Raw genomic sequence first — 23,441 nt, 5'->3', positions numbered from 1 at the left:
GGTCAACTGTAAGTGCTGTTATTGTGAAATGGAAACGTCTAGGAACAACAACGGCTAAGCCGCGAAGTGGTAAACCACATTAGCTCACAGAACGGGATCACCGAGTGCTGAAGCGCGCTGCGCTTAAAAATAGTCTGTCCTCGGTTGCAACACTCACTACAGAGTTCCAAACTGCATCTGGAAGCAGCGTTAGCACAAGAACTGCTCGTCGGGAGCTTCATGAAATTGGTTTCCATGGCCGAGCAGCCGCACACAAGTCTTAAGATCACCATGCGCCATGCCAAGCGTCGGCTGGAGTGGTGTAAAGCTCGCCGCCATTGGACTCTGGAGCAGTGGAAACACGTTCTTTGGAGTGATGAATCACGCTGCACCCTCTGGCAGTCCGAACTGACAAATCTGGGTTTGGCGGATGCCAGGAGAACTCTAGCTGCCCGAATGCATAGTGCCAACTGTAAAGTTTGGTGTAGGAGGAATAATGGCCTGGGGCAGTTTTTCATGGTTCGGGCTCCTTAGTTCCAGTGAAGGCAAATCTTAACACACATCATATTCTAGATGATTCTGTGTTTCTAACTTTGTGGCATGGGACTCCAAGAGCTAAGGAGCGTTTTTTAAGGAGAGGCCAGCGTAGTGGTGGGACCTCCGAGCCCCTACCATGTCCCTGCCCCTTCTACCAAGTTTGTCTTCTTGCATGTCCTCTCATTATATCCCCTAGCCGCTGGGCCTCAATGCTACACTGTTGTGTACGGATGCATGTCAACGTTTCTGACTACAGCTGCCTGTGATCTTAGTGTCGTCGACTCGTCATGAGTTGCTGTCAGCCAGGCTGCAAAACTCCATGCATGTCATTCTCCAATATCCATCTTGCTGTCTGCACTGTCTTCAGTCTGAGATTATCAGATTTGTGTTATTCTCGCTTTGTCCAACAGGTGGTGCAATTAAAGCACAATCAAGTCATGAAACCTAATAGATGTGTGTATTTTGTGACCTACTACAATATTCTGAGCATAAAATGCTCTCCTTGCTGGGTTTATGATTTACCTATATAGCAGGGGCAGATCATCATGCAGGTGCCCATGTCTGGAACTCAGGGGCTATAGCAGGTGAGTGAACTGTAGTACAACTGTACACCACACCTATCTGAAACCTAGCAAAAATGCCTCTCTAACCAGATATTACCGATAAAGCAGACGAGCTGATTAAGACTGTGTCCTACTCTCTGCTGTAGATTCCAGCTGGTACAGCCGGGTCAGATCCAGTTCCAGAGGGGACAGACTCTACAGGTCCAGGGTCAGCAAGGCCAGACCCAGCAGTTCATCATTCAGCAGCCCCAAACTGCAGTGACCACAGGACAGAACCAGGTATATACACACACACACACATTTCCACTGTTTAGAAAAGGTCTGTGTACGGTAGACGTTGAGACTCTAAGCCCATTTGTAATTAATTATGTAAATAGCTGTAATCCATAAAACAAATGATGGACATCATGTGGTGTATACAGTGCATTCGGTTTGCATACAGCCACACATCACTGGCTCTGTTCTAAATCGGCTGATAATCAAAAGGAGGGGACAATATCCAGCCCACTCTGCTAATCATCCATCAAGACACTGTAGGGATCCCAGTTATGAGTGTGAATTAGTTACCTTGCTGTAGAATGTAGCCATCAGCGTTGACTGACTGGTACACAATGGTCTGGCTGTCTGCAGTCTGAGCCACTTGCTGCCCCGGCTGCAATATAATCTGCTGCTGGCCCTGAGAAACAAACATCAATATTCATTACCACCCAGTTACAGTGCATTCGGAAAGTATTCAGACCCCTTGACTTTTTCCACATTTTGTTACCTTACAGCCTTATTCTAAAATGGATTAAATAAATATTTTTCCTCCTCAATCTACACACAATACCCCATAATGACAAAGCAAAAAAGGTTTTTAGAAATGTTAGCAAATGTATTAAAAATAAAAAACAGTAATAGCTTATTTACATAAGTATTCAGACCCTTTGCTATGAGACGCGAAATTGAGCTCAGGTACATCCTGTTTCCGTTGATCATCCTTGAGATGTTTCTACAACTTGATTGGAGTCCACCTGTGGTAAATTCAATTGATTGGACATGATTTGGAAAGGCACACACCTGTCTATATAAGGTCCCACAGTTCACAGTGCATGTCAGCGCAAAAACCAAGCCATGAGGTCGAAGGAATTGTCTGTAGAGCTCCGAGACAGGATTGTGTCAAGGCACAGATCTGGGGAAGGACACCAAAAAATGTCTGCAGCATTGAAGTTCACCAAGAACACAGTGGCCTCCATCATTCTTAAATGGAAGAAGTTTGGAACCATCAAGACTCTTCCTAGAGCTGGCCGCCCAGCCAAACTGAGCAATCAGGGGAGAAGGGCTTTGGTCAGGGAGGTGACCAAGAACCCTATGGTCACTCTGAAGGAGCTCCAGAGTTCCTCTGTGGAGATGGGAGAATCTTCCAGGACAACCATCTCTGCAGCACTCCACCAATCAGGCCTTTATGGTAGATTGGCCAGACGGAAGCCACTCCTTAGTAAAAGGCAGTTTGCCAAAAGGCACTTAAAGACTCTCAGACCATGAGAAACAAGATTCTCTGGTCTGATGAAACCAAGATTGAACTCTTTGGCCTGAATGCCAAGCGTCACATCTGGAGGAAACCTGGCACCATCCCTACGGTGAAGCATGGTGGTGGCAGCATCATTGCTGTGTGGATGTTTTTCAGCGGCAGGGAGACTAGTCAGGATCGAGGGAAAGATGAACGGACCAAAGTACAGAGAGATCCTTGATGAAAACCTGCTCCAGAGCGCTCAGGACCTCAGACTGGGGCGAAGGTTCACCTTCCAACAGGACAACGACCCTAAGTACACAGCCAAGACAACGCAGGAGTGGCTTCGGGACAAGTCTCTGAATGTCCTTGAGTGGCCCAGCCAGAGCCCGGACTTGAACCCGATCCAACATCTCTGGAGAGACCTGAAAATAGCTGTGCAGCGACGCTCCCCATCCAACCTGACAGAGCTTGAGAGGATCTGCAGAGAAGAATGGGAGAAACTCCCCAAATACAGGTGTGCCAAGCTTGTAGCATCATACCCAAGAAGACTCAAGGCTATAATCGCTGCCAAAGGTGCGTCAACAAAGTACTGAGTAAAGGGTCTGAATACTTATGTAAATGTAATATTTCAGCTTTGTATTTTTAAGACATTTGCAAAAATTTCTAAAAACCAGTTTTTGCTTTGTCATTATGTGTCACGTTCATTGTGTAAAGGATCGGACCAAGGTGCAGCGTGGTATGCGTACATAGTCGTTTATTTTAATAAACACCGACAAAATAGCAAAATCCAATAGAACGTGAAGTTCAAGAGGCTAAACATCAAACAAGCTAAACCGAAACAAGATCCCACAACTAAAGTAGGCAACATGGCTGCCTAAGTATGATCCCCAATCAGAGACAACGACCGACAGCTGCCTCTGATTGGGAACCACACCCGGCCAACATATAAATATATAAATTTGATTTCACACCCTGACCAACCCAACTAGAGATCTCAATGTCAGGGCGTGACATTATGGGGTATTGTTTGTAGATTGATGAGGGAAAAAAACAATTGAATCCATTTTAGAATAAGGCTGTAACGTAACAAAATGTGGAAAAAGTCAAGGGGTCTGAATACTTTCCGAATTTACTGTAACTGAGTGGTAATGAATATTGATGTTTGTTTCTCAGGGCCAGCAGCAGATTATATTGCAGCCGGGGCAGCAAGTGGCCCTGACTGCAGACAGCCAGACGATTGTGTACCAGTCAGTCAATGCTGATGTCTACATTCTACAGCAAGGTAACTAATTCACACTCATAACTGGGATCCCTACAGTGTATTGATGGATGATTAGCAGAGTGGGCTGGATATTGTCCCCTCCTTTTGATTATCAGCCGATTTAGAACAGAGACAGTTTTGTGTGGCTGTATGCAAACTGGTTCACACTCCACGGTTCTGGAGCACTAACATATGATAACTTATACTAACTCAATCCTTGTGCGGTTCCCCCAGAGATGATCACCATCCCTGCCTCTAGTCTGGCTGGCGCTCAGATCGTACAGGCAGGCAACAACAGCAACACAACCAATAGGGGTCAGGGCACAGTGACCGTCACACTGCCTGGGAACATGGTAAACACAGTCAAGGTTCATCATGAGATTAATACAGACCTGTCGGCATGCATGTGTGTTTGCAATGCATCAGTCTGACCCGTGTATGTGTGTTAGATGGTTCCGGGTGGCGGTGGCACTCTGCCCACCATGCAGCATATCCCCCTACCAGCGACGGAGATGCTGGAGGAGGAGCCTCTGTACGTCAACGCTAAGCAGTATCACCGCATCCTGAAGAGACTGCAGGCCCGTGCCAAGCTGGAGGCAGAGGGAAAGATCCCCAAGGAGAGGAGGGTGAGTGTGTGTGTGAGCATGAGTAAATGTGTGCAGACTGTCAGCTTTAAGAATATAAAATGTTTCTAAACCCTTCTACATTAATGTGGATGCTACCATGATTACAGATAGTCCTGAATTAATGGTGAATAATGATGAGTAAGAAAGTTACAGATGCACAAATATCATACCCCACCAAAAATGCTTACTGTTGTGTTGTCTTCAGCATTGATTGTTTATTATAAACTGGGTGGTTCGAGCCCTGAATGCTGATTGGCTGAAAGCTGTGGTATATCAGACCGTATACCATGGGTCTGACAAAACATTTTTTATTTATTTATTTTTATTTATTTATTTTTTATTTATTTTTTATTTTTTGGGGGGGGGAATGGATCAGCTTAATATTGCAGATAGATTGTATCTTCTATCAATGTAATTGTCTGCATCACTTCCAATCCCCCATGTTTATTTTTATTTTTTATATATATATTCCCCTTTATTACTTTTCAACCCCACCATCCTTTCCCTACTTGGAGTAAATTAGTGAACAACAACGCCCAGGCCTCTACTTCCGGTCTATACTTACTATCTACACCTTATGGACAGAGTTAATTTTACAATAATTCTATATATATATATATATATATATATATTTATTTATTTTTTTGCTCCTGAACTTCTTCTACTCTCAACCTCTCCGATCATTTTCATGATGTCCATCCGGTTTGCTTCTAAATGCCATATCTTTCTAACTGTGCTCTTTCCCAAAAGCTCCCAACATACAACCTATATACTTATTATGGACACAGTATGCTTACATTATTAGCTATCTTTGTTATTATTTGTTGTTATTTGTTATTAGTCCCATCCTTCAACTCTATTCAATACCTCCCATCTATCTCTTAACACCATCCATATAGGATTTCTATTTGCCATATATATTTCAACCGTACTGTGATGTTTTACAAAAGTTCTGAACCTTTCTATTCTCATTGCTTCTACAGATTGTGAATTAAAAATAAACATTTTTGCTAAAAGTATTATTATATTATTGATTGATTGACTATGACTTTTCAGATCACCCAGTAATGCTATCTGCAAGGTTAGTTCCAGGTAAATATTGCAATCCTTTAGCCATTCCTGGACCTGTGTCCAAAAACAAGCTACAAATGGACAGAACCAAAACAAATGATCTAATGATTCTATCTCTTCACAGCAAAATCTGCAGAGCTGGGAAGATTGTATCCCCCATATAAATAACATTCTATTGGTAGCAAGAATTTTATATAATAATTTAAATTGAAAGATTCTAATTTTTGAATCCGGTGTCGTTTTGCGTGTCAGTTCATAAACACTATGCCATGGGATCGGTACGTCAAAGATCTCTTCCCAACTATTTTGCAATCTATATGGGACGGCTGTCAATCCTTTGGTCCTTAAGTGAAACTGATATACTTTTTTATTTATCACAGTTTTCCTTAACCAATTATGTTCTTTAATGCAAGGCCGACAGACAAGTTCCTTACTTTCTCCCCCTTCAACTTTCCTCTTCCACTTTTGCGGTAAGGCTGCAATTATTTGGTTGTAATTTTGGGTAGAGCAGACATTTCCATATGTTTTTGTTAGCTGCATGTGCGACATAACTCCACCAGTCCTACCGATGATATCATTTACGAAGATTATACCTTTTTTAAACATTCTGTCAAAAAATAAAGGTTTTTTGTCAATTAGTATATTTGAATTTAACCACAATATTTGTTGCATTATTTGTTCTGTCGTTTCTGGAGGATTACATTGAAATTGCAACCAACTTTCTATGGCTTGTTTTAGAAATAGTGACATTTGGGAGATTATTTCCTTTTCAAATAACTGAAAGTGAGAGGTTGTAATCTGAATAAAGGGAAAAAGGCCTTTCTTGAACAGTGGGTGAGACAATCTTACTAATTTGCTTGAGAACCAGTTCGGATTTAAGTAAAACTTTTGGATGACTGAAGATTTTAGTGATAGGTCTAATGCTTTAATATTTAATAATTTCTGTCCTCCGAATTCATATTCATTATATAAATATGCTCTTTTAATTTTGTCTGGCTTGCCGTTCCAAATAAAATTGAATATTTTTTTCTCATATAATTTAAAAAACTGTTTGCTAGGCGTAGGCAAGACCATAAGCAAATAGGTAAACTGGGATAATACTAAATAGTTAATCAGGGTGATTTTTCCACAAATTGACAGGTATTTTCCTTTCCATGGTAGTAAGATCTTATCTATTTTTGCTAACTTTCTATTAAAATGTATTGAAGTGAGATCATTTATTTCCTTTGGGATATGTATTCCGAGTATATCCACATCACCATCAGACCATTTTATTGGTAAACTACATGGTAATGTAAATTTTGTATTTTTTAGTGATCCAATATGTAATATAGTACTTTTTATCATATCTCATCTTTTATATGTGTGAATGATATTGAAATATTACATTCAACCTTATACACTGAAAGCCAGAGATGAGGGGAGATTTCAGAGCCTTTCAAGCCAACGATTATATTTTAAGGCCAAAAAGACTCACAGGGCTGCGGTACTAGTTGCCCTGGTGATGGGGCTGGGCGGCGCTGTCCCAGCAGCAGTAAGGGCTCCAGACAGCGAGCAAACTCACACCTATAGTCTGTGTTAATCTGAGGGGAGAGAGAGATCATCTAGGTCAGAGTTTGGCCAATACGTAATATAGTACATTTGTCATAATTTGGTTTTAATCCAGAGAGGTTAGAAAATGTATCTAGATCCTCTATGAGGCTGTGGAGGGATTCTAGTTGTGGATCTAAAAGAAAACATGAATCATCTGCGTACAATGACACCTTTGTTTTTAAGCCCTGTATTTCTAATCCTCTGATATTATTATTGGATCTGATTTTAATAGCTAACATCTCGATGGCCACAATAAATAGATATGCCGATAGTGGACAACCTTGTTTCACTCCTCTTGACAGTTTAAAACTTTCTGAGAAATAGCCATTATTTACTATTTTACACCTAGGGTTACTATACATGATTTTGACCCATTTTATAAGAGATTCTCCAAAATTGAAATGCTCCAGGCATTTATATATAAATCCCAGTCGAACTTTATCAAATGCCTTTTCGAAGTCTGCTATGAATAGCAGGCCTGGTTTCCCATATTTTCCATAGTGTTCTATTGTTTCCAATACTTGCCTTATATTATCTCCAATGTATCTTCCATGTAAAAAACCTGTCTGATTAGAATGAATAATATCCGACAATACCTTTTTAATTCTATGCGCTATACATTTTGCTAGGATTTTTGCATCACAACACTGAAGTGTAAGGGGCCTCCAATTTTGTAAATGGACTGGATCTTTATATTTTCCACTTGTATCCTGTTTCAGTAATAATGAGATCAGACCTTCTTCTTGAGTGTCAGATAATCTACCATTTACATAGGAGTGGTTAAAACATGCTAATAACGGTCCTCTTAGTATATCAAAAAGGTTTGGTATACCTCGATTGGTATGCCATCCAACCCTGGAGTTTTCCCGGACTTAAAGTCTTTAATTGCATCCAGAAGTTCCTCCTCTGTAATTTCACCTTCACATGAGTCTTTCTGTGTGGCTGTTAATTTGACATTATCAATAGAAAAAAATCTCTACAATTAGCTTCAGTTAGAGGAGATGGAGGCGACTGAAAAGAAAACATATGCTTAAAGTACTTTGTTTCTTCCTTCAAAATATCATTAGGTGAATTATGGGTGACTCCATCAATTGTAACCAGTTTCATTAAGTTCTTTTTGGTAGCATTCCTATGTTGAAGATTAAAAAAGAATTTTGTGCATTTTTCCCCATATTCCATCCAGTTTGCTTTATTTTTATAATATATTACACTTGATCTTTCTTGAATAAGTTTTTCCATTTCTTTTTGTTTTTCCTCTAATTTATTCTGAGCCTCTATGTTACAGTTTTTATTGCCATCTATCTGTTCTGTTAGACTTTCTATTTCCTTTCTTAGTATAAACTCTTTTGACCTAAATTGCTTTTGTTTTCGAGATGAGTACTGAATTGTATGGCCTCTAAAGGCACATTTAAAGGTGTCCCATACAATAAGGGGATTCGCTGTACCTATGTTATGTTGGAAAAAGTCAGTTATGAATTCCTTTGTTCTAATTATAAATAAATTATCATCCAATAGGTTTTGATTAAATTTCCAATATCCTCGCCCACGTGGAAATTCAGTCAGAGTAATGTATATGCCTATTATATGATGGTCCGACCGCATTCTGTCCCCTATCAACACTTTTTTTTACTTTTGGTGCCAACGAGAATGAGATAAGAAAGAAGTCAAGACGACTAGCTTGATTCAGTCTCCGCCATGTATATCTCACTAGATCAGCATATTTAAGCCTCCATATATCTACTAGTTCTAATGTATCCATGACATTCACAATTTCCTTAAGAGCATGTGGGTGATTGTTTGTGGTGTGATTTCCTTTTCGGTCCATTGAGCTATTTAAAACAGTATTATAATCCCCCACCATAATAATATTGTCTTGAGTTGCTTGCAGGCTTGATAATTTATTATATATATTGTCAAAGAATTGTGGATCATCATTATTTGGTCCGTAAAGGTTAATGAGCCATATCTGTTTATGGTCCAATACCATATTTAAAATAATCCATCTACCTTGCGTATCTATTTGGACAATTTGCACATTCGGATCGAAATTACTATTAATTAATATCATCACCCCTTTTGAATTTCTTTGCCCATGGGAGAAGTATATTTCCCCCCCCCATTCTTTTTTCCACGCTACTTCATCTCGAATTGTTGAATGAGTTTCCTGTATACAATAGATATTATATTCCTTCTCTTTGAGCCATGTAAATATTGTTCTTCTTTTGTTATTATCAGCTAAGCCATTACAATTATAACTGGCTATACTTATTTCACCATACACCATAATGAGATACAAGTTTCAAGTCTATTTATCATTATATATGTTTGTAAATTTACCAATAAAAAATAGCGTAATGATTGAGTGTCCAAAACATTTATTTGTACTACTCTAATTACGTTGGTAACCAGTTTATAATAGCAATAAGGCACCTTGGGGGTTTGTGATATATGGCCAATATACCACGGCTATGTCACACCCTGGCTCTGGGACTCTATATGTTGAGCCAGGGTGTGTTCATTCTATGTGTTCTGTTTCTTTGTTTGGGTGTTCTAGGTTGTCTGTTTCTATGTTTGCCTGTGTGACTCCCAATCAGAGGCAACGAGTGTCAGCTGTCGGCTGGTTGTCTCTGATTGGGAGCCATATTTAAACTGTATGTGTTACCTTGGGTGTTGTGGGTTTTTGTTCCGTGTCGGTATTTGTTTACCGTGGACTTCACGAGTCGTGTTTTGTTTGGTATACTTTAACAAATTAAAGTCATGTTTGTTTCACACGCTGCGCCTTGGTCTACTCACTCCTACGACGATCGTGACAGAAAAACCCACCGTAAAAGGACCAAGCAGCGTGTCCAGGAGCAGGCAGACTGGACATGGGAGGAAGCGCCAGGAAAGGAGATGGAGAGGCTGGCGATGGCCCAGGTGGGCAAAGTGTGGTCCTGGGAGGACATGCTCGGGGGCAAGGGACCTTGGGGTAGGATTAAGGCCCTGGCGAGAGAGGAGCAGCGGCGTCAGCAGTGCCATCGTCGGACGGACGAGAGGCACCCCCAATAATTTTTTAGGGGGGGGGCACACGGCATGGGCGACTGGGCAGCAGGAGGCTGCCACAGGGCGAAATAGGAGACGAGGAGAGAAGGCCACCGGGTTACGGGAGCCATTGGCGAGAGGAGGGAAGGAAGTTGTAGAGGCACGGCGAGAGGTACTGAGGTGTATTGCCAGTCCGGTCCGGCCCGTTCCTGATCCCCGTTTAAGGCCAGTGGTGTGTGTTCCCAGTACGGTCCGGCCTGTTCCTGCTCCACGCACCAAGCCTACGGTGTGCGTCGCCAGCCCAGCCCGGCCTGTCCCTGCTCCACGCACCAAGCCTACGGTGTGCGTCGCCAGCCCAGTCCGGCCTGTCCCTGCTCCACGCACCAAGCCTACGGTGTGCGTCGCCAGCCCAGTCCGGCCTGTCCCTGCTCCACGCACCAAGCCTACGGTGTGCGTCGACAGCCCAGCCCGGCCTGTTCCTGCTCCACGCACCAAGCCTACGGTGTGCGTCGCCAGCCCAGCCCGGCCTGTCCCTGCTCCACACACCAAGCCTACGGTGTGCGTCGCCAGCCATGCCCGGCCTGTTCCTGCTCCACGTACCAAGCCTACGGTGTGCGTTGCCAGCCCAGCCCGGCCTGTCCCTGCTCCACGCACCAAGCCTACGGTGTGCGTCGCCAGCCCTGCCCGGCCTGTTCCTGCTCCACGCACCAAGCCTACGGTGTGCGTCGCCAGCCCTGCCCGGCCTGTCCCTGCTCCACGCACCAAGCCTACGGTGTGCGTCGACAGCCCAGCCCGGCCTGTTCCTGCTCCACGCACCAAGCCTACGGTGTGCGTCGCCAGCCCAGCCCGGCCTGTCCCTGCTCCACGCACCAAGCCTACGGTGTGCGTCGTCAGCCCAGCCCGGCCTGTCCCTGCTCCACGCACCAAGCCTACGGGGTGCGTCGCCAGCCCGGCCCGGCCTGTCCCTGCTCCACGCACCAAGTCTACGGTGCGCGTCGCCAGCCCGGTCCGGCCTGTTCCTGCCACTCGCACCAAGTCTACGGTGCGCGTCGCCAGCCCGGCTCGTTCCTGCCACTCGCACCAAGCCAGGGGTGCGAGTCGTCAGTCCGGCACAACCCATGCCTGGGTCATCGGTGCCAGATCAGGTACCGCTTTATTGCTCCCCAACGGAGCTGAAGCTAGCCGCTCCTGCTACGTCCAGGTCAGCTCCAGCCAGCGGAGCCAGACTGGACCAGGGGCGCTATGGGGGGTTCATTGGAGGGTGGTGGTCAAGGCCGGAGGCAGAACCGCCGCCGAGGAGGTATGCCCGCCCAGCCCTCCCCTGTTTTGCTTTAGTTGAGGCGCGGTCGCAGTCCGCGCCTTTGAGGGTACTGTCACACCCTGGCTCTGGGACTCTATATGTTGAGCCAGGGTGTGTTCATTCTATGTGTTCTGTTTCTTTGTTTGGGTGTTCTAGGTTGTCTGTTTCTATGTTTGCCTGTGTGACTCCCAATCAGAGGCAACGAGTGTCAGCTGTCGGCTGGTTGTCTCTGATTGGGAGCCATATTTAAACTGTATGTGTTCCCTTGGGTGTTGTGGGTTTTTGTTCCGTGTCGGTATTTGTTTACCGTGGACTTCACGAGTCGTGTTTTGTTTGGTATACTTTAACAAATTAAAGTCATGTTTGTTTCACACGCTGCGCCTTGGTCTACTCACTCCTACGACGATCGTGACAGGCTAAGGGCTGTGTCCTAGCACTCCACCTTGCGTCGTGCCTAAGAACAGCCCTTAGCCGTGGTATATTGGCCATATACCTCACCCCCTCGGGCCTTATTGCTATAGCATCCATGATTCTTATCATCGATTGGACAGTCTATTTTGTTGATATGTTTTTATTGGAAATTACTAGGTGATTTGGTGGTTCTATTTCCATTGTATTTTGAGATGCTACTCGTGAGATAAACGTCAGCCTCAACTGAGAACAAGTGTTTGTTTGGTTCTTTAAAAAAACATAACACTAACCTCCCCTGTTATTTTCATGGCGAGAGGTTAGCATATTTTATTTTTATTTTATTTCACCTTTATTTAACCAGGTAGGTCAGTTGAGAACAAGTTCTCAATTACAACTGTGACCTGGCCAAGATAAAGCAAAGCAGTGCGATAAAAAAACAACAACACAGAGTTACACATGGGATAAACAAAACATACAGTCAATAACACAATAGAAAATCTATATACAGTGTGTGCAAATGTAGTAAGTTATGGAGGTAAGGCAATAAATAGGCCATAGTGCAAAATAATTACAATTTAGTATTAACACTGGAGTGATAGATGTGCAGAAGATGATGTGCAAATAGAGATACTGGGGTGAAAATTAGCAAAATAAATAACAATATGGGGATGAGGTAGTTGGGTGGGCTAATTACAGATGGGCTGTGTACAGGTACAGTGATCGGTAAGCTGCTCTGACAACTGATGCTTAAAGTTAGTGAGGGAGATAAGAGTTTCCAGCTTCAGAGATTTTTGCAGTTTGTTCCAGTCATTAGCAGCAGAGAACTGGAAGGAATGGCGTCCAAAGGAGGTGTTGGCTTTGGGGATGACCAGTGAGATATACCTGCTGGAGCGCATACTACGGGTGGGGTGACTATGGTGACCAATGAGCTAAAATAAGGCGGGGATTTGCCTAGCAGAGATTTATAGATGACCTGGGGGTATGATATTTGTGCATGTGTAACTTTCTCACTCATCATTCATTCAGGACTATCCATAATCATGGTAGCATCCACATTAATGTAGAAGTGTTTAGAAACATATTCTATTCTTATTTACATTAAAGTGACTCCAAAATGACACACAACATTATTTACCATTAATTTCTATTGGGCACAAAATAATCTGAAACACAACCAAAACAAACAGTAAATGCACCCACAAGCTTGATGCAATCATTGCGTGTTAGGAATATGGGACCAAATACTAAACTTTTGACTACTTTTAATAGACATATAAGTGAATTTATCCCAATACTTTTGGTCCCCTAAAATGGGGGGACTATGTACAAAAAGGACTGTAACTTCTAAACGTTTCACCTGATATGGATGAAAATACCCCAAAATTCAAGCTGACAGTCTGCACTTTAACCTCAGTCATTGGATAATTTAATATCCAAAGTGCTGGAGTACAGAGCCAAAACAACAAAAAATGTGTCACGTTCCAATACTTTTGGAGCGCACTGTGTCTTGTCTTTGTGTGAGCTCTTGTTGTAAGCTGAAGAATGTTGGAATGTTGCTGTTTTTGTCCAGTGTTGCTTCCTTGTTGTTGTGCTGTGCTGTGTGTCACTGTGGTGTCTTGTTGTGCTTGTATGTTGTAGTGTAAACCTCTCTCCTAACACCTGTTCATTCAGTTTTTTTAACTTACATTATGGAAAATCTGTGTCCAATAAACAAAAAATGATTAAAAACTAACATGAACATGAATCAGTTTCTTGTAACAGTAAAGCGCTTTAGTTCCTTCCAAAGCAACCGTTACTTGCATGTTTCATATCAGTTACTTTTATCTCTGGCTGTGCCACACAAGAACTTGATGAAAAACACACCACCCTATAGGCCACAAGTCTAAAGTGGTTGTTATGATAACCCTCTTCCTTTCCTGATGCTCTTTAGAAATATGAAATAGTAGTTTCTCCCAGTTTCTCCTTTGTACAGATAAATTCTGTCCTCTGTTTCGTGATAATACGTGTTTAACCATCATCAGTTACTTTAAGGCTTTTCAGACTGTTTTTTAAAACATCTTTCTTGTTCTTCCATTTGAAAAAGGTAATCATCAAAGGCCTAATATTACCTGCATCAGTTTTTATCTTGGGCTGTAACAGTCTTGTAAGAGTGTAGATGCTTTTGAGCAACTTTTTTATTGCATGAATAAGACGCAATAAAAGGAAACAGCATTAGCATATGTACTGTATTTGTGTGTTAAGAATGCCACTGAAAATACAATGAATACATTTACCAGACGCTCTTATCCAGAGCGACTTACAGGAGCAATTAGGGTTAAGTGCCTTGCTTAAGGGCACCTCAACAGATTTTTCACCTAGTCGGCTCGGGGATTAGAACCAGCGATCTTTCGGTTACTGGCACAACGCTCTTACCCACTAAGCTACCTGCCGCCCAGGAAAATACATTTTCCAACTTCCAACATATTTTGTCTTGGAATTAATATAGCCAGAACTGTACTGTACACATACTGTACACACTGCATGATCTTACTGTAAATCCATAGGTCTGATGTAAGGTCAATTTGGCATTTTACTTCCATAAGGAATAGCAGAGGAAGCTGATCCTGGATCAGTGCTTAGAGCAACCTCTTGGACTACTGCAATTCACTTCACAGAGGAGCTGGATGATATATTATCATAATGTATTGTTGTTGGATGAAATCAAAACGGATCTGAAGTCAACATTGCGTTATTCGGGCTAACTCAACATTGAGATGGCAAGCAGATCCTAGAAATGTGATTCATCATCATGTGGTGCAAGTCTTTTCTGCGAGAAGAAGATGTTCTGTTTGAATCAGATGGCATGTTGAGTGCAGATGAGAAGGATATGTTTTATTTTACCAGGTAAGTTGAATGAGAACACATTCTCATTTACAGCAACGACCTGGGGAATAGTTACAAGGTGATGAATGAGCCAATTGGAAGCTAGGGATGATGAGGTGGCCAGATTGGGAATTTAGCCAGGACACCAGAGTCAACAACCCTACTCTTACTCTTACTCTTACTCTTACTCTTACTCTTACTCTTACAATAAGTGCCATGGGATCTTTAGTGACCACAGAGAGTCAGGACACCCGTTTAACATCCTATCCGAAGACAGCAGCCTACACAAGGCAATGCCCCGAATCACTGCCCTGGGGATCTTTATTTAGACCAGGGGAAAGAGTGCCTGCTACTGGCCCTCCAACACCACTTCCAGCAGCATCTGGTCTCCCATCTAAGAACCGACCAGGACCAACCCTGCTTAGCTTCAGTGGTAAGCCAGCAGTGGGATGCAAGGTGCTATGCTGCTGGCCCACATGGCCAAATAACAGCGGCGAATACAAAAGGAAATAAGAGAAGTAAAGTGGTAGTGGAATCTTGTAAATCCAAGCCTAGTTCTGATTATTTTTTGGTTGGAGTAAGGGTTTTGGATCGATGGAGTTACCTGGGAGATTCGTTTGTATTCTTTATGAAAATCGTGGATGAGTTGGGTAAGGTGGCATTGGTGAGAGTAGCGAGAAGTGGGTTTATTTAGTTTTTTTGTGTATTTATGGAACATTAGGAGCGTGCTCTGTGCCTCAAGAAGATATCGGATTGGAATGTGTCGGGAGGATCTTCGAAGCAGGTTGCCCATCAAGGGTGTTATCTCTGGGGTTGCGCTAGAAGTGAATGCAAAGGATATACGTGAAGAATTGGATCAAGTGGTTGGTGCACACCGACTGACCCGCATGATGGATGGAGTGAGGAAGCCCCTCCATCCACTCTATTGTTTTTTAAAGAAATTGCTCACTTCTCACATGTATTTGGGTTTTATGAGATACCCTGTGAGAGCCTTTGTGCCCAAACCCATGCAGTGTGATAAATGCAAATTATTTGGCCATGTGTCAAGTGTACGAAGACGAGAGAAGTGTCGTATGCCAGCTAAGCCTAAATGCTGCAAATGTGGTGGTGAACATGCGTCCAAATTCCTGAAGTGCCCTGTTAGGGTGACGGAGAGGGAGGTGGCAAGAATAAGGGCTGGCCAGCATGTCTCCTATCTGGAGGCGGTGAGAAGAGTGGAAGAAAGAAGTGAAGTTGAATAAATAATGGTAGTAGGAGTAAAGACACCAGAGAATATTGCCTGTCAACCGAGGGATCCTGACATGTTGCATGTTAAGAAGGTGGACTTTGTAGCGTTTATTGCATTGGTTATCAACTACACAGCGCAAACAGAGAAAATCAGAGAAAATAGGCATTTTTTGGGGGACTCAGGGATTTTACAGCAGAGGGATTACAAGGAATCTTGTCAATGAATGGTCTGTCCTCACAGGCCCCTGAGCCTGTGTAGGGATGTGATTTGAATTGTGACTGAAGGAGTGGGATGGTTTGTGTATATTTTTTTGTGTATTTTGAATGATGTTGGCAAAGATTTGTATAACTAACCCAAGATAGACCAGAGCGATTCCAATGGGAGCAAATTAATCATAGTGGGCAGAACAAGCAAGGAGGTGGGCATAACACAAACTAGTGAGAGTCTATTGGCACGTTCTAGCATGTATTTGCATACTCTGTGAAGTGCGCATGTGCAATAACTGAATTTGTAAATTTTTTGGCAAAGGGTAAACTCTACAAAACAGATTATAATTTTGGAAACAGAAAACTGTATTGAGATCAAATGTTTCATCGATTAGAAAATTAGCAGAATATCGGCCAAAATCGATCTCGCTCCATCTTCTCCCATTGCTGGCCACTGGAATTCCTCTCAGCACCATATTTGTTAGTAAGTGGAAACGCCAACCGGATGCTTTATACATGCAGTGAAATATCTGTCTCATTGTTCTATCTGTGATGTTGGGATTCCTCCACTCCCCTCCCCTAGAACCTCTACTAGGTGCTTAATTAAAGGAATGGAGGAGGCTCGCGCGCTCCATCTCACCGCGCACAATTTCATGTGACGGCTATGCAAAAAGACAACAGCTTGGTGCACGCGAAGGAACTGCGCAGGCAACGAGCCGTTTTATGACAGCAATTACTACACTAGTCTGTAAAGATAAAATTACAAACAGATATACCAAACGGTTGTTAATTTCACTTTCTAAATTTTGTGAATTGCAGTCTTCAGCTGCACAAAAAATTACCTCTTCCTCAAAATACCGAACAGTGGGCAGCAACACGAATTCTGTAGCTAACTACTTACTACCACGCGCTAACTAATTTCTTGCACGTTTTCATTATTTATCGGAATGTCGGACACTCCAGGGGACGGAAAGTTGGAGCTGAAACAATCCAGCAAAGAAGTAAAGGAGAGCGATAACGTGGCGGAAAAATACTCAGTCATGACAGTGAGCAAGAACAGCGAAATTACAATGGGTGAACTGTCAGTGTCTTCCGCTGCGTTCAGTGCGGTCCCTACTCACAAACCTGTCAAAAAGGTAAGACACATTAGTTACGTAACTAGTGAACAATTCAAGATAGCTACCTATTTATGTGTTTATTTTGCTACACATCATATCCCATTCAGGATGTCCCATCTAAACATAGCGTAATGCAATGATATAATTGACTTCGTTAGTAGCGGCTGAAATCCAACCATTTATTCTCAATGCATTTACTATTGCAGGTGAACACTTGTTGCAGTAATTTACGGTCTTTGTCTGTCACCCATCCCTATAACCAGTGGCGATTTTAGCATGTAAATCTTGGTGGGGCAAACACTTAATTTTTTTAGATGCATGCCAGCAAAGCCACTACACACAATACATTAATTGCACTATAACGGTGACAAACGGGGCCCACAAACTGTTAGGGCCTACATAAAGCTGTCCCAACAGCAGAACTTTATTTTCAACACAATGGAGTGAATCCTTACCACTGCTACACCTGGCCATCAGCGGAGCCTTGTCTGAGTTTATTCAGTCTCATTTACTGCCTTTAAAAAAAAACAGCTGATATGGCTGACTTGCTTAAACAAATGTGGTTTCTACTGACAATTGAGATGTACAAACTATGGCATAAGGGGATGACGAGCGGATAAGAGGCAATCCGTAATTTAGATTAAGACCGTAATGAGCGAGCTAGGACTGACGTAGTCAATATAACTATTTGTTTATCACTTTTGAAATGTACAGCGACAGAATTCAGAACATGGGCCGTTCTTACGGTATTCTCCCTGTACACCAAGTCAGAACCATAGGATAAATAAAGGGGGCATATAAGCAGACAAAGCTCTTACAATATTCGATGATTACATTTCTCTAAAACAGGCTATAGGCTACATGTGCACCACCAAGTCAGAACTGTAGGCTAAGTTATGAGGGGGAAAGGGACCAAATTATTAGGGTGAGGCACATGGGCTACCAACAGCTTACTACACAACCTACACTTAGTATTACTTTCATAGCTACAGTATACATATCTCCCTGGCATATTACATCATTTATGCAGAATACAATACATTTTTGGACTCGCCTTGTTTTGCTATGCTCACTTGAACAGGAAGGTCCTTTCTGTGGGCAAATGTTGTCATCAAACTTTGTCATTAAAGTCTGGCATTCTCTGGATTTATGGTGCTTTCAAAACAACTGGGAACTCGGAAAAAACAAGGTCGAATCATGATGTCAGTCATCTTCAGGTTAGAGCTCTAGAAAGAGGCCAGAGTTCCCGACTTGGAATTCCGAGTTGGATGACCGTTCAAAGCGTATTTTCCCAGTCGGAGTTCGTTTTACTTTTCCAGGTCCCAGTTGTCTTGAACTCACTTAAGTCTGAGATTTCCCAGTTTCGAGTTGTTTTGAATGCAGCAGAAGTCATGCTGGATTGACAGCATGGCCGACGTATTCAACCTTTTCTGGCCCATGGTGTTGATTGTTTATCCTTTTAAGCTTGGAAAAGAGACCCTTAAACCCAGACTTGGACCACACACCCACTCCACTGAATAGCAGGCTAATGATTGCTTTGCAATGCTTGCAGTTAGCCACTGATTCCTTCCAAACCACTTATTGTTGAATTTGCGATTTCCAACTTGTTATGTAATGTTTATGTCCAATGGCCGATGAGCACCGATACGTTTGATCTATATATTCTCTTCATATAACAAGGTTTGAAAAGGATTTGCCAGTAGATTGTCAACTTGATTCAGGAAGATGACTGCTTGTCTAGCTTGCTAGCTAAGATTTTGAGAGTATGATGTTGACATGATCAGTCCAATCAAAGCTACGGTAGATATAACGTGGTTTGACATCATTTTATCTGTGGCCAATGACCTTGAGCCTTCTTGGATGGGCACTTCTAATGTAACTCTATGGCAGGACCCAAGGGGCTTGCATTTTTGAGCTCTCCCTGTAGATTTTGCAGTGACGTAGTGTCACCATGAGTGACAGAACACTGAGACAATCACGGCGCAACTAGAGAACATTACCAACGCCTATGCTCCGTATTTTCCGCTGGCTGCCCCACCACCACAGAAAGCACTGAGGTAGGCTGAAACACCTGCATTTTGAAGCTGTCTTACTCAAGAAAGCAAAAAAGAGACTGTGTTTGTATGTGGCAATATTAACTCAAGGATTTTTTTACATTGTTTGCAAACTGATATGTAATACGTATTAATGCCAAAATAACATGCAAAACAGGTAACAAAAAAACAAACAGATGGGGCTCAAAATACCTTCCCTGAATGACGGGTCGCCACTGCCCATAACCAGAGTGGGGCACAGTGTTAACAGAATTTGATTTATTGGCTACAAGCTGCCAGCTACAGTAAGGCCTAGTATGCATTTAAAGATGTGATATATACACTGCTCAAAAAAATAAAGGGAACACAAAAATAACACATCCTAGATCTGAATGAATGAAATAATTTTATTAAATACTTTTTTCTTTACATAGTTGAATGTGCTGACAACAAAATCACACAAATTATCAATGGAAATCAAATTTATCAACCCATGGAGGTCTGGATTTGGAGTCACCCTCAAAATTAAAGTGGAAAACCACACTACAGGCTGATCCAACTTTGATGTAATGTCCTTAAAACAAGTCAAAATGAGGCTCAGTAGTGTGTGTGGCCTCCACGTGCCTGTATGACCTCCCTACAACGCCTGGGCATGCTCCTGATGAGGTGGCGGATGGTCTCCTGAGGGATCTCCTCCCAGACCTGGACTAAAGCATCCGCCAACTCCTGGACAGTCTGTGGTGCAACGTGGCGTTGGTGGATGGAGCAAGACATGATCTCCCAGATGTGCTCAATTGGATTCAGGTCTGGGCAACGGGCGGGCCAGTCCATAGCATCAATGCCTTCCTCTTGCAGGAACTGCTGACACACTCCAGCCACATGAGGTCTAGCATTGTCTTGCATTAGGAGGAACCCAGGGCCAACCGCACCAGCATATGGTCTCACAAGGGGTCTGAGGATCTCATCTCTGTACCTAATGGCAGTCAGGCTACCTCTGGCGAGCACATGGAGGGCTGTGCGGCCCCCCAAAGAAATGCCACCCCACACCACACCATGACTGACCCACCGCCAAACCGGTCATGCTGGAGGATGTTGCAGGCAGCAGAACGTTCTCCACGGCGTCTCCAGACTCTGTCACGTGCTCAGTGTGAACCTGCTTTCATCTGTGAAGAGCACAGGGCGCCAGTGGCGAATTTGCCAATCTTGGTGTTCTCTGGCAAATGCCAAACGTCCTGCACGGTGTTGGGCTGTAAGCACAACCCCCACCTGTGGACGTCGGGCCCTCATACCACCCTCATGGAGTCTTTCTGACCGTTTGAGCAGACACATGCACATTTGTGGCCTGCTGGAGGTCATTTTGCAGGGCTCTGGCAGTGCTCCTCCTGCTCCTCCTTGCACAAAGGCGGAGGTAGCAGTCCTGCTGCTGGGTTGTTGCCCTCCTACGGCCTCCTCCACGTCTCCTGATGTACTGGCCTGTCTCCTGGTAGCGCCTCCATGCTCTGGACACTACGCTGACAGACACAGCAAACCTTCTTGCCACAGCTCGCATTGATGTGCCATCCTGGATGAGCTGCACTACCTGAGCCACTTGTGTGGGTTGTAGACTCCGTCTCATGCTACCACTAGAGTGAAAGCACCGCCAGCATTCAAAAGTGACCAAAACATCAGCCAGGAAGCATAGGAACTGAGAAGTGGTCTGTGGTCACCACCTGCAAAACCAGTCCTTTATTGGGGGTGTCTTGCTAATTGCCTATAATTTCCACCTGTTGTCTATTCCATTTGCACAACAGCATGTGACATTTATTGTCAATCAGTGTTGCTTCCTAAGTGGACAGTTTGATTTCACAGAAGTGTGATTGACTTGGAGTTACATTGTGTTGTTTAAGTGTTCCCTTAATTTTTTTGAGCAGTGTATATAACTTTTTGGGTGACCCGACCAAATTTGCATAGAAATGTGAGTTATAGATTTGTCATTTTCATTAAAAGCAAGTGTAATAAGTGGTAGATTTGTTCTATGTGCGCAATGTCTATGCATCCTGTTAAGTTTCGTTTTTGTGTCTTTTACTCAATAGTGTGCAACTGCAGCTTGCAATTCGGGGCGTTCCTGCAGGTGCCCCCCGAGCACCCCATTGGTTCCTGCATGAAACCAATTAGCTATCTAGCACACAGTGTCGCCCCCGCCTCCCGACAAGCGGAGGTGAAGGACAGGCGGGAGGCTGTGGGGACACCGTGTACTAGCTAGCTTGATAGTTAGCGACACCGTGTGCTTGCTAGTTAGCTATCTAGCACACAGTGTCACCCCCGCTGGCTAAGCTAGCACACAGTGTCCTTTGCTACCGCCTGCCGAACACCTACCCACGCCGTCGTTAACAGAAAACAGAGCCCGACAGGCAAGGGGCGAAGGACACTGTCTACAGGTGTATGGCTAGCTAGCTACCGTTGTCGCCCCCGCCCCATCTCACTGTGGCGTTTATCGGCAGCTGGTATCCAACGTTACTAAATTAAACATCATTGACCAATAGAAGTATAAAGAGGGGTTCCTGCAGATGCAGGAATGCCCACATGCAGGAACGCCCTGACTTGCTGGCCGCAATTGCACCCTTCTCTTTTTACTTTCGGTTTTATACACCAGCTTTAAACAACTGAAAATACAATATTTTTGGTTAATAAAAAAAAAATATATATATATATATATATATATATAGTGAGGGGAAAAAAGTATTTGATCCCCTGCTTATTTTGTACGTTTGCCCACTGACAAAGACATGATCAGTCTATAATTTTAATGGTAGGTTTATTTGAACAGTGAGAGACAGAATAACAACAACAAAATCCAGAAAAATGCATGTAAAAAATGTTATAAATTGATTTGCATTTCAATGAGGGAAATAAGTATTTGACCCCCTCTCAATCAGAAAGATTTCTGGCTCCCAGGTGTCTTTTATACAGGTAACGAGCTGAGATCAGGAGCACACTCTTAAAGGGAGTGCTCCTAATCTCATCTTGTTACCTGTATAAAAGACACCTGTCCACAGAAGCAATCAATCAATCAGATTCCAAACTCTCCACCATGGCCAAGACCAAAGAGCTCTCCAAGGATGTCAGGGACAAGATTGTAGACCTACACAAGGCTGGAATGGGCTACAAGACCATCGCCAAGCAGCTTGGTGAGAAGGTGACAACTGTTGGTGCGATTATTCGCAAATGGAAGATACACAAAATAACTGTCAATCTCCCTCGGCCTGGGGCTCCATGCAAGGTCTCACCTCGTGGAGTTGCAATGATCATGAGAACGGTGAGGAATCAGCCCAGAACTACACGGGAGGATCTTGTCAATGATCTCAAGGCAGTTGGGACCATAGTCACCAAGAAAACAATTGGTAACACACTACGCCGTGAAGGACTGAAATCCTGCAGCGCCCGCAAGGTCCCCCTGCTCAAGAAAGAACATATACAGGCCCGTCTGAAGTTTGCCAATGAACATCTGAATGATTCAGAGGAGGACTGGGTGAAAGTGTTGTGGACAGATGAGACCAAAATCGAGCTCTTCGGCATCAACTCAACTCGCCGTGTTTGGAGGAGGAGGAATGCTGCCTATGACCCTAAGAACACCATCCCCACCGTCAAACATGGAGGTGGAAACATCATGCTTTGGGGGTGTTTTTCTGCTAAGGGGACAGGACAACTTCACCGCATCAAAAGGACGATGGACGGGGCCATGTACCGTCAAATCTTGGGTGAGAACCTCCTTCCCTCAGCCAGGGCATTGAAAATGGGTCGTGGATGGGTGTTCCAGCATGACAATGACCCAAAACACATGGCCAAGGCAACAAAGGAGTAGCTCAAGAAGAAGCACATTAAGGTCCTGGAGTGGCCTAGCCAGTCTCCAGACCATAATCCCATAGAAAATCTGTGGAGGGAGCTGAAGGTTCGAGTTGCCAAACGTCAGCCTCGAAACCTTAATGACTTGGAGAAGATCTGCAAAGAGGAGTGGGACAAAATCCCTCCTGAGATGTGTGCAAACCTGGTGGCCAACTACAAGAAACGTCTGACCTCTGTGATTGCCAACAAGGGTTTTGCCACCAAGTACTAAGTCATGTTTTGCAGAGGGGTCAAATACTTATTTCCCTCATTAAAATG

The 23,441-nt window shown here is 43.5% G+C and overlaps 2 protein-coding genes across 2 annotated transcripts in view; both read left to right on the top strand.

Moving 5' to 3' along the window:
* The first annotated feature begins 1,029 nt into the window (after nt 1-1,029).
* Nucleotides 1,030-4,591, top strand: LOC121574619 (nuclear transcription factor Y subunit alpha-like). Its single transcript, XM_041887167.1, has 5 exons — nt 1,030-1,100; nt 1,226-1,358; nt 3,745-3,853; nt 4,067-4,200; nt 4,282-4,591. Exons 1-5 carry the CDS (start codon nt 1,030-1,032, stop codon nt 4,525-4,527), a joined length of 693 nt encoding a protein of 230 aa, XP_041743101.1. The 3' UTR covers nt 4,528-4,591.
* A 12,119-nt stretch (nt 4,592-16,710) lies between these two features.
* Nucleotides 16,711-23,441, top strand: part of LOC121575286 (S-adenosylhomocysteine hydrolase-like protein 1) — a 96,833-nt gene continuing 90,102 nt past the window's right edge. The window contains exon 1 of the mRNA XM_041888275.1: nt 16,711-17,286. Coding sequence (XP_041744209.1) covers nt 17,098-17,286 — 189 coding nt within the window. The 5' untranslated portion in view covers nt 16,711-17,097. The remainder of the gene's footprint in view (nt 17,287-23,441) is intronic.

This window comes from Coregonus clupeaformis, chromosome 10, assembly GCF_020615455.1.
Source record: "Coregonus clupeaformis isolate EN_2021a chromosome 10, ASM2061545v1, whole genome shotgun sequence".
Classification (NCBI taxonomy): Eukaryota; Metazoa; Chordata; class Actinopteri; order Salmoniformes; family Salmonidae; genus Coregonus; species Coregonus clupeaformis.
This window is presented reverse-complemented; position numbering and strand designations above follow the sequence as displayed.

Bases quoted from the DNA above. Each gene is read 5' to 3' on its own strand.
- LOC121574619 (XM_041887167.1), top strand. From the start codon at position 1,030: ATGATTTACCTATATAGCAGGGGCAGATCATCATGCAGGTGCCCATGT. The intron at 1,101-1,225 runs GTGAGTGAACTG...TCTCTGCTGTAG, and splicing joins GAACTCAGGGGCTATAGCAG to ATTCCAGCTGGTACAGCCGG. The intron at 4,201-4,281 runs GTTCATCATGAG...TATGTGTGTTAG, and splicing joins ACATGGTAAACACAGTCAAG to ATGGTTCCGGGTGGCGGTGG.